Source organism: Stereum hirsutum (assembly GCF_000264905.1).
Source record: "Stereum hirsutum FP-91666 SS1 unplaced genomic scaffold STEHIscaffold_22, whole genome shotgun sequence".
In the NCBI taxonomy this organism is placed as follows: Eukaryota; Fungi; Basidiomycota; class Agaricomycetes; order Russulales; family Stereaceae; genus Stereum; species Stereum hirsutum.
The window spans coordinates 413,818-427,351 of NW_006763152.1; the positions used below are offsets into that span (position 1 = coordinate 413,818).

A 13,534-nucleotide genomic window follows, 5' to 3' on the forward strand; every position below is an offset into this window, starting at 1 on the left:
GTTTGCTGCAGTTGGCTTTTGTGACAACCGGGAGTCCGAACTTGAGGAAGTCGAGAACACCGGAATCAGGAGCTGGAAGGAGAGCTTCTCTCGCATGAGGGGGCATGTCGAGGAGATTCTTTAATTCATGGGAGCTACTGTCAGCTGCAGGAGGTGGCATACTGATGAGTGTCTGCAGGCGGAGGGAACAACAAGCAAGCAAAATGTGGGTGAGACCAGGATGTCTCGAACAATTTGCGCTCATGTGGCGCAAATGACCTGAGTGGCCTTACGTGTACCACAAATATTTTAAACTCCGCTATAAGTGTCTAAGTACTTAAGTACGCTACGCAGCCTTGTCATAAGTACAGCTGAATATTTAGAGGAATTTTGATTGATTTAGAAGGACATACACTCAGTAGCTATGGTACGGAGAAGGCGGTGAAAAATGGGTGTGGTCACAGGTCACAATGAGCGTCTGGTGTGGCGAAATGTGAGGTTTTTGGTCACGGTCACAAGTGGGTGGCGAACCGTTCTGAATGGTACAGTATAGCGAGTGATTGCTTATTGGGTGACTTGCCGTAGAGGATAAAAAAAGAGGTTCGACCTCGGAGAGGTTTGCATCGTGGTAGTCTTATCATTTCTAGAAACACTCGGATTATGGCCTCAAGTAAGTTCTAGCTCGGCGGAAAGAGCAGGGAGGTAAAGAACTGACACGCTGTCTCCTCGTCGCCGGTTCGACTCCAGCTCAGAGCCTTAGGTCGTGAATAGTCGAAGCTGAATGGACCAACTCAACAATCCTCTTGTCACACCGAAATAAATGGTGAAATAAATCGGCTCATCAAAACAGAGATGAAGTTTCCTCCACCAATGAGAATGCTGTATGACTATCTGTCGTTCTACATCGTCGAAAAAAGGGCCACTTGAGGCTCAACACTCGCCACTTCACGATCAATCCAATCTAACCCGTCTGGGCGAGCAACGATGCAGATTGCGCAAGACGCCGTGAAGTCAAGCAAACAATGCAAGGCGAGTCGAAAATGAGCCCTTGCATCGTAATATAAATCACCCTTCGGTGGCTCAGTGGTTTCAGAGCAAAGAGAAAAGATAAGCAACGGCAAGCGCCAAGTGTATCTATTTCTTCGTCGCTGGTTCGACTCCAGCCCGAAGGTATCAGAGTCAGTGACAATATGGCATAATATTCCTCCGTTTTTGAACTTCTTCACACACCCAAATGAATGTCTCTGACTTAAGAGCCGCATTGTTAGAGATGAGCCGGGGAGAGTAGCGACACACCTGTGATCGTGTCATCTGACCTTGGTGAGAGTCTCCCGGATCGCGAGCTAGTCACTTTCACCCGTCTCATAAGCAGCACCAAGTCGGGACCATCAGCTTTCGCGTGGCTACAAAGTCAAAGAACACCGACCAGAACGTTACTTGTAGTCACACTTCCGCGCTCTCCGACCCTCTACAAATAAATCATCAGTATCAGGAGACGTAGGAACACGAAAACCACCAAACCTTCTTCCCTTAAACAGAGAGATACAACGTCAGTTCGCCTCCCACCGCCCGCCTCACACCTAACAAAAAACGACCCTCCAGCCCCCTCAAAATCCGCACAAAAACTCTCGCTACCCCCATTCCCATGCTCCACAAATACAGGCCCCTCACAACCCGGATCCCCTAAGACCTGAAGACTACAGGGTATACCGACGGTGATGAGTTCCAGGGACACACCGTGCTGGTCGAAGCAGAGTATTGAACGACGTCGGCGGCGAATGTGGGGGTGAGATGAATAGCAAAGATGAGGGTAGCCAGAAATCGGGAGAGGAAGAGGATCATGACGGCGGTATGGCTACTATGAGATGTGGAGGAGTAGTCAATTTGTGAGTATGGATCTCTGAACTCAACGTGATACATACCTGTGTATGATCCAGGTGATATCGGGAAAGGTATTCCTGCTAGCGATGTTCGTACATATGGCCATCTACACTGAAGAAAAGATGTGGAAAGGATCAAAGGACACGGCACAAAGTACGAGAAGTCAACTCAATGAGTTGATCTGTGTATGTACAAAGCCTGAAGGCGATGCTTGGGGGTAGGCAAGACCGAAGCACGTTGTTATTACCTCCCTTCCTTACATGAAAAACCAATGGGCTTATGTAAATGTGAAGCTCCAGATCGATTGTGATGATTTTCAAGTCCCCGAATTTGTGGGCCTAATCGTTCCTGGGGGCTCTGCATACTGAGTCTGAGGCGAACGCCTCTGTCGAGGCTCCAGATGTGTTGCTTGCGAGAGGGAAGATTGAGAAAAGATTCTGCGGTCGCGGTCGTGAGACAACAAAGAATAGGCTACGAGCAGGAAGAACCCCAAAACGAACCTGAAGAACCAAACTTCGCCGGAAAAGAACAGCGCATGCTATTGTTTGGCTCTATTTGGCTACCAGCATGTGGGCAATGGGCGCTTAATGGACGCCACTTTGTTGTTTGACGAGCTATCACTTGCTATCACCCTATTTTTCTAGTAAACCCCTGGACGAGAGATTTTCTCGCATTGTTTTCATAATTTCAGCACTATGTTCAACTCCCTGCGGCTGCCGATGCTTCCTGGAAGCTTCATCAATTGTGAAACGTCGAGAGACGCACGAGGTGCGTGCGCCGACTGCGATCGAGCACACGCCGATGCCCATTTGTTTGACACCTACAAGACCAGCTTACCCATATACCAGGAAACTGCTTTAGTAGATGGTATCCAAGGAGATAACCTAGGATGTCTGCAAGATCGCGCCCAAATGTTTCGCCACAATTAAATCTCAGCCCCTTCCAATACCTCCCTCATCTCCCCAGGTCCCAGTCTACCCAAGATATGAACGGACACCACAGAGGAAGATCGCTCATCGCCATGGTGCGATGGGAGGATGAGGTCCCTAATACCGGAAAGCTCGATACCTTGGGCTGTACAAGCACAGGACTTCTGCGATGCCCTGCGCCCGACAAAACTCGTCGTCCGCATCGAATTGCGCCGTCCCCGATACCATCGCCCTCTCCCCCTACAAGACATCCATCTCCGTCTAGTACCCGTCTTCTACATCATCCGATGCACAGTGTTTAGGGAGGACTCTCTTTTCAAGAGTTATTGTAGTTTGAGTTGGGTTTGGAGGGGAGATAAGAGTTGTAGGAAAACGGGTTGTAGGAGATGAAAATGGAGAGACTTGATAGGCCGCAGGGATGATGAGTGAGGGGTCTGCGCGGTCTACAACGGTGGGTTCGGTATCATTGTCGATTCGGACGCGCAAGTGTGGTGGTGCAGTGCCGATATTCCGATATTCTCGTCGTCGTGATCAGGGACTGTGGGGGAAAAGTCGGACGGTTAGTCTCACAGTTGGTCTTCAGACTCACGATGCTCTCGAAATGATGTTATCAGCTGAAGAGATCAGGAAACCCGAAGAATTGTAGTGGTGTGTGGAGTATTCTGTTCGAAGTTGCGGAATGCCGAGTACGTAGTGTGGCATACCAGCGGCAGCGTGCATTACAGAACAGATATTGAGCGCCATAACTCGCTAGAACGTCACACGATTAAACTGTTTACAGTCTCTCTTCGCAATCCAATTGCAGGCCTAGGAAAGCGACACAATCTGATGTCTCACTTCGAAGGAGTGAGGCGAGTCCATGAAGCCCGGAGGGGGGTCATCCACTCGGGTACTCTCAGCTCTATCTCCAGGGACATGTGGGCATCTGACAGCCGTTCCCAGCGCTTGTACTACGTACTAGTACTCTCTAAAGATCTCATGGGCCGAAGTTCACCCCCCTGTTTTCTCTCTTTCTATGACTGCCACACTTGACCAGGTCGCCGACAAGACATTCGACTACGTTGTCGTCGGTTGTTACTATCTCACGCTTCTACTATTTCTCATGCTGACCGTTCTTCATCTATGTAATAGGCGGAGGGGTACGTAGACCTGTTCGCGCTACTGAGGCATTCGACCTTATCGCTCCATACTTCGCCGGATTTAGACCGCTGGACTCGTCGTCGCTTCACGTCTTTCTGAGGATGCTACCGTCTCTGTCTTAGTGCTGGAGGCAGGACCTCCGAACATCGACGACCCCGCCATCCGTGCGTCCCATTTTACTGGACACACGTCGTGGTGTTTGACAGTTAGAGACAGTGACCCCGGCCGCATTCGGTAGCCATTTCGGAAAGCCTCAGTATGATTGGGCATAGAACACCGTACGTACCCTTTGGTTACGATACTGTGCACGTCTAACTCAGCTCTCCGCCTAGGTTCCGCAAGACCATTCGGGCGGACGTTCTGTCTACTGGGCTCGGTATGTGGTGTTCCCGACCTTATCATAATTGACCACTTATGTCTCTGACAGTGGAAAGGGACTTGGTGGTAGCTCCCAAGTCAACTTCTTTCAGTACCACCGTCCCGCACAGTCCGACATCAACGGTAAGCCGCCTTTCTCTGTGAACACAACCATCGTTTACTGATCGATAGCGTTTAGCCTGGGAGAAGCTCGGTAACCCCGGGTGGAACTGGGATCTTCTCAAGAAGTACTACATGAAATCTGAACGGTTTATCCCGCCCGAGCATAAGACAGAAGAGATGAGTTTTGACTTGAAAGAGCATGGCACCGACGGCGAGCCTTTTCCCCAATAATAGATGTATGCTGTCCTTGCATAGCTTAACGCATTGCTCTTTGACAGGCCCTCTGACTGTCGCTTACCCTATCACCCTCTCTGGTTTCGAGGGTCCATACCACCAGGTACATAATGCTCTTCTTATCTGCTGAGTACCCCGATTAATTGCGTTGTAATTTTGAAGGCCTTGAAAAGTCTCGGCATTCAGCGTGCGAGCGAACCCGTATGCTCGTTTTATAAATTTTTGTTTTCCACGGTGTGTTCTAACATACTGCTCAGTTCTCGGGCAATGTAGGTCGTTCAATGACATTGTCCGATGACGAGCCGATCCCTCTTATCGTTCATTCACTTAGACCAAGGGGACTTGGTTGACGCCGGTCACAATCCACCCGACCGAGCGCGTTAGATCTTATTCGACCAACGTATGTACATTTGGTCCGTGTCCATTGTTCAGTGGACGTCGCTGAAAATTAGCCACGGCTTGAAGATGTACTTCACCCCTAATGCTGCGAGACCCAACTTGACTGTCTTCTGCTCTGCTCAAGTCTGCAAGCTTGAGCTTACCAAGGGTGACTCCGTCACTGCGACCGCCGTAGAATTTGTTCATGAAGGCAAAACGTATAAAGCATCTGTCAAAATGGAGGTCGTCTTGTCCGCAGGGTGAGCGAATCCTTGTTCGCCTTCGTATTATTTGCTGAACGCACCTCGCATATCAGCGTCGTAATGGATCCCCAGGTCCACTTTTCTCCCTTTGCGACACCAAATCTAAGATTTATACCTCTCGTTCTCTATCGTACAGATCCTCGAAATCTCCGGTATTGGTGACAAGAAGGTTTTGGAACACGCCCTGATCGATACCTTCGTCGATCTTCCCGGCGTGGGCAACAATGTTCAGGAGCACGTCTACAGTGGTGCTAGCTATGGTACGAATTTTAGGATCATACTCTGCTACTTATTTCTAACTCAAGTCTTTGTCCGCAGAGGTCAAACCAGAGAGGGAAGACGAATTTCTGACATTCGATTGTCTCCGTGACCACGAAGAACTTGTCAAGCAGACAGAACTCTAGTGAGTCATTCCATGAATACCCCCGTGCACTCCGCACTGAAACATCAATCATGTCTTTTAGCAAGAGTGGCAAAGGCGTATTTGGAATGTCGTCTATCTGCATGACCTTCGTCCCGCTCGCTTCCATCAGCAGTAATTCTCAGGCTCTGCAGCAGAGGCTCTACGACTCGATCGAGGCCGGCATTGTTGCGAAGAAGTTTTCTTCTGCTCTGCAGAAGCAGTTCAAGGTTCAACTCGAACACATCAAAGCCCAGGACCCGAGCTGTGAGCTCGTGCTGACTCAGGCTTGTAGCTCGAAGCCCAGTAAGTCTCGTCAGTGCGTTCTGACCCCTAGCACTGACGGCCAGTTGTTTGTAGATTTGCCTGAGCCGAAGAAGAAGTACATCACGTTAACCAGTCTGCTTAACCATCCCTTCTCCCGTGGAACCATTGTAGGCTATAGACTCACTGTTCCACAGTTCGTGCCTAAATCTCGTTCTTGTAGCATGTCAAGTCCAATGATCCGTTGGAACCACCGGCCATCGACCCACACTACTTCGAAGAGGAGTACGGTAAGTTCTAGTCACCTTTATCTCATTCGGCGTGCATAGCATAGCTGCTCACTGCACCTCCAGACATCCGCACGTTTGTTGAGATGATGAAGTTCAACCGTCGGCTGGCACAGCAGGAGCCGTTGAAGAGCATTCTCACAGGCAAGACTCTTAAATCGTTCTCCAGCGATACCCGGACTGATATGATATATAAAGGAGCGGAGTTGAACCCTGGCCTCGCGTGTCAGACCGACGAGCAGATCGCAGGCGTGTCGAATTCCCATCGCTCCTACGATGTCTTTAGCATTGACTTTAAATTCAGACTACCTCAAAGCCCAATGCAATACGACCTATCGTATGTGCTCTCTGTTCATTTCGCTGGAGCATTTATTGATTGTCTGAGGCACCAGATACCGTCGGGTCCTGCTCCATGCTTCCACGCGAGGACGGAGGAGTCGTTGATACTAGGTTAAGGGTGAGTTAAGAATAACTTTCACACATTCAGGCAATAAATGATGATATGCGCTATAGGTATATGGTACCACCAACGTTCGCGTGGTCGATATCTCCATCATCCCCCTCCACATCGGTGCCCATATGCAAGGTTCTCGCTCCTCATGATCATCAACGTAATACAACCTCTGACCGATATTTGTTATACTTATACTTCAATAGCGACAGCATACGCTCTCGGAGAGCTGGGTAAGATACCATCGCAATGCATGTTTTGTGCTGAAGGCTGACATTTCTCTACTTCGTGTCAGGCGCGGACATGATCAAGGGGAGCATCTTCTGAGCATGTTTACATTCTTTCCCTGCCTGCCGCAAATCACTCGTTTCTCTTCCACGCATTGAACTTCCGGAGCGTGACTGAAGTGACTGACTTGCTGTGTATGATAGCTGGTGTTGTCGTAAATCGTACTAAGTATGCCGAATGCATTGCGTGTGATCTTCACAAGAAATCCTCCATTTTCTTTCTTTCCCATCCGTTTCTAAGCCGCCTTCTCCTCTTTCCCGCCGCCTTCTCATAAAATAACAGAGCACGTATATGATTTCTGCATCTAGGCACGAACACTGCTGATGCGTCGTGCTCCCTCAGAGCTTCTCCATGATTGCGTTCAAATGCTTGACAACTAAATCCGCTCCCAGCAGGACCTTTTCCACTTCCCCAGGCTTTACCTTCTCTAGAACTCTCTGGAACTTATCTGGATGCCACCGAAGCAGCGCGTCCTTCACGCGCTGCTTGTTTGGTCGCCCTTCCGAGTGGGATGGAGAAAGGACGAATTTCTTGATCTTCTCGACCTTGATGTCGTCTGGGGTATCGGGTTGAACGATCATAGGCCAACGGATGGAGGCAAACGTCTGGTTCGGTCGACCGATGAGACAATGGATAGTGGCCCAGAACGCCTCATACTTGGACCATTCGAGCGGAACACTAGCAGTCTTCTCTTCCTTCGAGCGCCGTTTCTGCCTTTCCTCCTCCCTATGCTTCTGCTCTTCGCGATTCCTCTCCTCTTTCTCTTTCCTCTCTTGCTCCTTCTTCTTGCTCTCCTCTTCTCTCCTCTTCTTCTCTCCCTCCTCTCTCTCCTTATTCTCTTTCTGCTTCAATACCGCAAGCTCGTTCTCCAGCTGCTCGACTTTGTTGACTAGCGAGCACAATTCCTTGTCTTGCAATGCTTTCTCTTGTTCAAATCGTGTCTTCATCTTGACGCTTTCCTCCTTCTCGTCCTCTAGACACGTCATCGCGGTCACCTTATCTCTCTCTGCCTCTGCGAGACTAGCTTCCAGCCTATCCACCGTCTCATGCTCTTGTTCCACCCGTTTTTCCAACTCCTCCCGCTGTTTCCGTTCCTTCGCCAATGCCTCGTAAAAACACAACATCAAATAAGTGTTCATCATTACCAATTGATGCTCTGACGACAATCTGTTTTCCATTCGAATCATCTCCTTGTCCCATCCCGCCTCGCTCGCCTTTCTTGCAGCCATCTCCTTCTGGAGCTCCAACTCCACCGCGGAAATAGCGTCCCTTGCAGCGAGGTCCAGCAGCTTGATCAACGTGTCATCAATATCGATCTGAACGTTCATGTCCTTTCTTTCGGCGAATAGTCTTGTGAGGAGATCTTGTCGATTCTCCGCCACGTTCGCGATGTCCTTCTCCAAGTCTTGCAGCTTTCGGCTGAGCGAATCGTAAGCTGACTTCGGAACGCGGACGGTCTCGACGAGCATGAAAGAGCCGGGTGGTGAGTGGCGGAAGTCATCTGGGAGATGTGCGAAGTCTGATAGGATGTCGGAGATGTCAGACGAGGCGAGAGAGAGGTTGGAAGAGAGTGGGGATGTGGAGCGGGAGAGCACGTCGCGGAGAGTTGTTTGACTTGGGGGAGTGTATCGTTCGGGGGATGCAGACTGGAGCTGGCTTTCTTTCGTAAACTCTAGCATGATTGGGATTATAATAAGAAGAAGATTGGAAGAAGGCGCAGTGATCTGGTTGGTCCGAGGTGAAGACAGACGGAACAAGAGGGTCGATGGTCGTCTTAGCCTTGCCTCGGACCTATATATAAGTCTCGCATGTTAACAAAGGGCCTTTGTTGAAAGTGACTCGGCAAGGTCCCTTTCTTTCGAGTGGCTCGTATCTCGCCATGCGTCTTCGACACTTTTGCCACGAGTCACTGCAGTGGATGTCTCGGAGAAGGCGCAATGATGTCCTCGTACCGAATCCAATTATTCATCCTCGTCTCCAGATGGTTACTACATATCTACAATCCCTTGAATTAATCCCACTCTTCGATAGCTTGACCGACTCTTCGACTCAAATTTCCCTTAGACGTAGAAGGAAAGGCGTCACAGCTACCGACTATCTTCCTCCCGTATCCGCAATGACAGTGCTACCATCGTAGCAGTGGCACGTCCCATCATCCTGCAAGCCAGGTGTCAGTTCACCGCTTGTTGAGGGTATATAAAAAACGTGAAATCGACGTACTGGATCGCAATGATATGTCCAGTGGTTCTTGGAGCACCAGGCGTTCCAGCTCGTGCAGTCCGAGTCGGTCTTGCATGCCTCAGCGCAGTTGGCGCCGAGGAGGACGACGGTGCCGAGGGCGAGGAGGATGCTGGTGAGGAATTTCATTGTGTGTGGAAATTAGGATAGGTAGTCTGGCCTGGAGGATGGAGGATGTTAGGATTAGGAAGGCCGACAAAAATGATACAATGGAAGACGAGGAAAGAGGACATACGAGGTAATTAGCGATTAGTTAGGAGAGGTTTACTTCGTGAATTTGCTGGGTTGATGATCAGAACAAGAAAGGAAATACCATAGAATGTGCTCAAGCCAGCAAAGCCAACTCTTTACTCAAGTTACCCGTGGATCCACACCTGCGCCAACACCGCAATAAGGTCCACCTACCGCCTCTCATGTTACTCGGAAGAATGACGACGAGTGTGCTCGGAATGACACGACCTCATCGAAGAACAAGCACACGAAGTGTTTGGAGTACGTCTTTCATGCCTGTAAGGCGGTCACAACCAAGTTCGAATTCATCGCCTATCGAGCGTAACACAGATGTAATCAGCGAGGCTGTGTTTCAGGCTGTAGACGTACGACTTGGGGCGCTGTATGTGCTGGAGCTTGTGCGGTGAACAGCTTTAAGGAATCGACCGGAACGCACAGAATTGGAACAGGTGAACACATGCAAACAAATGGCTCCACAGGCGAAGGTGGCCTCGAGCGTTTCAGCGAGACGAAGCGGTAGTGGGCGTAAGCGCGTCTGCATTTGTAGACAAGAATCGAATGTGGCGCTCGGACGTCCTTTCGACGAAACATGTGGAGAGCAGAAAGGAAATCAGTCGTGGTAAAAGAGATAATATATGTGTATCGTTGAAGGCCTATTTAGACAATTGCTCCAACCGCTCGTTCGTGCATTGGAAGCACTCAGGCATATTGGTATCGCTCCATTCGCCTCCATCCATAAGTTTGACGAGTCCAGGTGCACAATCGAAGATCCTGGCCATACCTGCACGTAGAACAGAAGTCAGGCATGGGGTCCGGATTATGGCGGAGCATATTGGGGATAAGGGACGACTAACCATGACCGTTAAACCCAGCGATCACGAACTGACCATGGAGGGAGGGAACGGGACCTATAAACGGCATGAGGTCTGGAGTCTGCAATAATGCAACATCGCGGGGGTGAGCTTCCAGCGTCCAACTTAAGAAATAGGAGAAACGAACCATCCCGATAATACCAGTCCACCCAAACTCCTCACCCTCGCCTATCTGCCTCCCCATCCCGTCACCTCCATCCCCCAGTCCAAAACTCCTCTCAAAACTCGCCAGCCCATCCTTCCTGATCTCCTCACTGATCTTCGTATCATCCGTCGTCCCAGTAATCTCCCTCCGTGTCTCCTCGCTCATCCCAGGCATACCTCTCGACGTCCCTAGCACGATCGCACCATCTACTTTCCGCTGTATGACGGAATAGAAATGGTGCAATTGGTAGCGAAGGGAGTAGGTGTGAGTCAGGAGGTTGGTGGAGTTGAGAGGTCGAGGAGGGATGATTTTGTGGGCTTGAGCGCGACAGGGGGTGACTTTTCCGGAGAGGAGGGGGAGGAGCGTGGGTGCGAAGGCGTTCGTGGCGTGAACAACCCGACTTGCGAGGATGCTGCGAGAGAGTGATATCAAGGCGAGCAGCGAAAAACATGGCTGAACGGAAGGGATGCGTACCTTCCCCGAGGAGTCTTCACCTGCCATACTCCATTCGGCGTTGTTACGGTGGTGATTGCGACTGCGGGCGTATGGGTGAACAGCTGGAGTCCATTCTTGACATTGCTCCGGATGATGAACTGGCAAAGCTTTGCGGGGTGAAGACTCGCAGCTTTCCACTCGAATGCACCCAGTGCAGATGGAACGCGTGTGACCTGGTGGCAATCGATAGGTTATTGACATCATTCCGGAGGTCGATTCGACAAACGGACCTTTCGAGCCTCTTCGGATTCCATCCATCGAATTGGGGAAGCATCTCCACCTGCGGCTTTGAACTCTTCGAACGCGTTCGTGACATAGTCTAAAAAGTCTTCGCCCATGCATACGTCTGGAACAATGATCAGAATAGGTTGGTACCCACGAACATCACAGGATATCGAAAATGTGGCGTACCGAAGGTACCGCAGAGATCGAAATCGCAATCGACTTTATTAGTGGATATGAAGTCGATGACTTTGTCCAACACTAGCTTCTCGTGTTGAAGTATCTTCATCGCTTGCTCCGGGCCATGTATCTTTGCGAGCGCAGTGAAACCGCGGAAAGCATCTAAAGGTGACATTTTTGTGGCGCAACATAGCCCATTATCCGATCAACCGACCATCGCACGGACAGGACAACGGAAGGACATACCAGGACGACAATGACCAGCATTTCTACCAGTAGCGCCAGAACAAGCTTCACGAGCCTCGAGCATGACGATATTCTGGGGACCGTCAGCACTTAGAAGGTGATAGGCCGTCAGAGAGCCAGCAAGACCGCTGCCGATGATAACTATGTCGGCTTGTGGGGGTAGAGATTCTGTGGCGCCATGGTTCAGATACTCAAGCTACGAGTGGTGCGCTGCCAGATCGAGAGGCATGGATCCTTTGCGGGTAGTCCTGGTGGCGGAACGGAAATAGTATCCAACGTGGTCACCATAGTCAATCTGAGGGTCTAATGTCAGCGATCTAATGTGAACGTCGGTCCAGTCTGACCGTTCAAATTGATGAAATGGGATGTCCTTGCCTTGAATGGACCTGGAAAACGAAAAGTTTTCTCAGTGTCTATCATTGCTCTCCATCGATATGACTCCTCTCGACTGTAAATCGGATGTCTAGCGCTTAGTACTTACTTTTGGTCTGGCAATCTCAAAGGTGATGCCAGCTCAAGAAGACGAGACGACGAGTGCCAAACGAGTGCGTTCAGGAAAGAGATATGAAGACCTCCAGAATTGATAATTATACTCTGGCATCTTGACAAACATAAGGAGACGGATCGGAACACGAAGCGATCAAAATGGTACTGTAATGGTACCGTGACAGTACCTCGACCGTCGATATCTTCGCCGCACCGTGAGCCATCACTCCTTCTTAAAGCCCTCCCCGTCTATCCCCCACTACAACTGGCTCCCCGTAACGCGTTCATTGCATGCTCCTGTCCCTTCCTAGTTCGCGCCAGTTAGCCCTTTCCTATCGGGCCCTCTTCCACCCGTCGCCTTTCTTGAAACGCCTTTAGCCACTGTGGCGTCCTCTCCAGCCATCGGGCATTGTTTTCAGCCATTGGGGCACCCCGTTCTCATTCTACCACTTTCCAGCTCCCGCCGGATCAGACTTCTCTTGTCACCCCTCCCGTCTATGTTCCCCTATCGCCTACCGGCCATCGACCTCTTGTACAGTCTTTCCAGCTGGTTACTCGCAAGCAGAAGGTCATGCACCTGCTGCTATCGATCTCTCCGAATCCGAAGATGAGTCAGCCATGGTCGCCTCCGTCGAGGACGACTTTAATAGTATCGTGTTTGGCGTTGCTCACGGTTCCACCTCCGCCTCCCGCTCCTCGTCCCCTGCTGCTAGTGATGTTGGCATGGAAGAACTCCCCGGACCACTCGGAGTCGAGCTTGATGCTGACTTGACCAAGAACCGCAGGGGGAAAGAAATCGGCTCTTTGTAGAGACTGGTACGTGCATTCTTTGGTTGCCGCCTGGGATACTCTGATTTGACTCTGATGATGCTGTCCTCTCCTAGTGTGCACATCGTTTCTGTGCTGTGCTTTTTAGCTTAATCCTCATATCTGCCGTCGAGTCTACGTCAAATTCTTTTTCCTGCAGGTTCCTAATTCCGTGATGTCGTTTCTTCCTGATGTGTCTCTCTTTCGATTTGAATTTGACCGTGTTCGATTGTCGTTTCTGAATCTCCTACGAATTTTGACTTTCGTTCTATCACCTCTGTACGTCTCTGTGTGCACTGTGTTCGACTGAATCGTTTACCTTTGCTCAAGGGGGAGGCATAAATAAAATAAAAAACCGGGGGTAGGGGGGGAGGGGGGTCCGGGGGGTCCTTAAATGTGAACTGTCCTGACCTTACGCGGAGCCGTTTTCAGTCATTTTAGCAACTTTTTGACAATTTTTTACATGGTCTTATGTACTTTTCATGCATCTCTTACTCTAATATCAAGGTTTGAATGTTTTCTATTGACCTCAAAATCAGAAAAGGCTGTATATGAACAATTTTAGGCTAGGTTAAGCTACGGTCGACGTCGGTCATCCCCTCCCCTAGCCTAGGCTAGGTTAAGCTACGGTCGACGTC

At 50.1% G+C, this 13,534-nt stretch overlaps 5 protein-coding genes and 1 non-coding gene across 6 annotated transcripts; 3 read left to right on the forward strand and 3 right to left on the reverse strand.

The window, feature by feature from the left end:
• The first annotated feature begins 1,048 nt into the window (after nt 1-1,048).
• STEHIDRAFT_t295 lies at nt 1,049-1,151 on the forward strand. Its single transcript has one exon. It is a non-coding gene; the product is annotated as a tRNA-OTHER (tRNA).
• Nucleotides 1,152-1,662: 511 nt separating this feature from the next.
• On the reverse strand, nt 1,663-1,966 carry STEHIDRAFT_163235 (uncharacterized protein; the record flags this gene model as incomplete). Its single annotated transcript, XM_007310904.1, has 2 exons — nt 1,663-1,837; nt 1,902-1,966. The coding sequence occupies 2 exons, from the start codon at nt 1,964-1,966 to the stop codon at nt 1,663-1,665; spliced, it is 240 nt and encodes a 79-aa protein (XP_007310966.1).
• Nucleotides 1,967-3,804: 1,838 nt separating this feature from the next.
• On the forward strand, nt 3,805-7,013 carry STEHIDRAFT_163236 (alcohol oxidase; the record flags this gene model as incomplete). The annotated part of the gene is made up of 24 exons (XM_007310905.1): nt 3,805-3,859; nt 3,921-3,928; nt 3,994-4,093; nt 4,146-4,185; nt 4,250-4,305; nt 4,357-4,430; nt 4,479-4,590; nt 4,688-4,746; nt 4,806-4,844; nt 4,901-4,912; nt 4,975-5,043; nt 5,109-5,281; nt 5,338-5,356; nt 5,421-5,544; nt 5,603-5,687; nt 5,749-5,990; nt 6,045-6,118; nt 6,172-6,238; nt 6,302-6,460; nt 6,540-6,572; nt 6,628-6,692; nt 6,749-6,821; nt 6,893-6,919; nt 6,982-7,013. 24 exons carry the CDS (start codon nt 3,805-3,807, stop codon nt 7,011-7,013), a joined length of 1,797 nt encoding a protein of 598 aa, XP_007310967.1.
• Nucleotides 7,014-7,318: 305 nt separating this feature from the next.
• Nucleotides 7,319-7,579, reverse strand: STEHIDRAFT_31057 (uncharacterized protein; the record flags this gene model as incomplete). The annotated part of the gene is made up of 1 exon (XM_007310793.1): nt 7,319-7,579. A coding segment is annotated over one exon (261 nt), but the record flags the coding sequence as incomplete, so codon positions are not given.
• A 2,517-nt stretch (nt 7,580-10,096) lies between these two features.
• Nucleotides 10,097-11,733, reverse strand: STEHIDRAFT_172952 (FAD dependent oxidoreductase; the record flags this gene model as incomplete). The annotated part of the gene is made up of 7 exons (XM_007310906.1): nt 11,604-11,733; nt 11,367-11,519; nt 11,186-11,301; nt 10,935-11,128; nt 10,443-10,872; nt 10,298-10,376; nt 10,097-10,224 (listed from the first exon to the last, which is right to left on the reverse strand). The coding sequence occupies exons 1-7, from the start codon at nt 11,665-11,667 to the stop codon at nt 10,097-10,099; spliced, it is 1,164 nt and encodes a 387-aa protein (XP_007310968.1). The 5' UTR covers nt 11,668-11,733.
• A 304-nt stretch (nt 11,734-12,037) lies between these two features.
• On the forward strand, nt 12,038-12,899 carry STEHIDRAFT_163239 (uncharacterized protein; the record flags this gene model as incomplete). Its single annotated transcript, XM_007310907.1, has 2 exons — nt 12,038-12,053; nt 12,547-12,899. The coding sequence occupies 2 exons, from the start codon at nt 12,038-12,040 to the stop codon at nt 12,897-12,899; spliced, it is 369 nt and encodes a 122-aa protein (XP_007310969.1).
• Nucleotides 12,900-13,534: the final 635 nt, after the last annotated feature.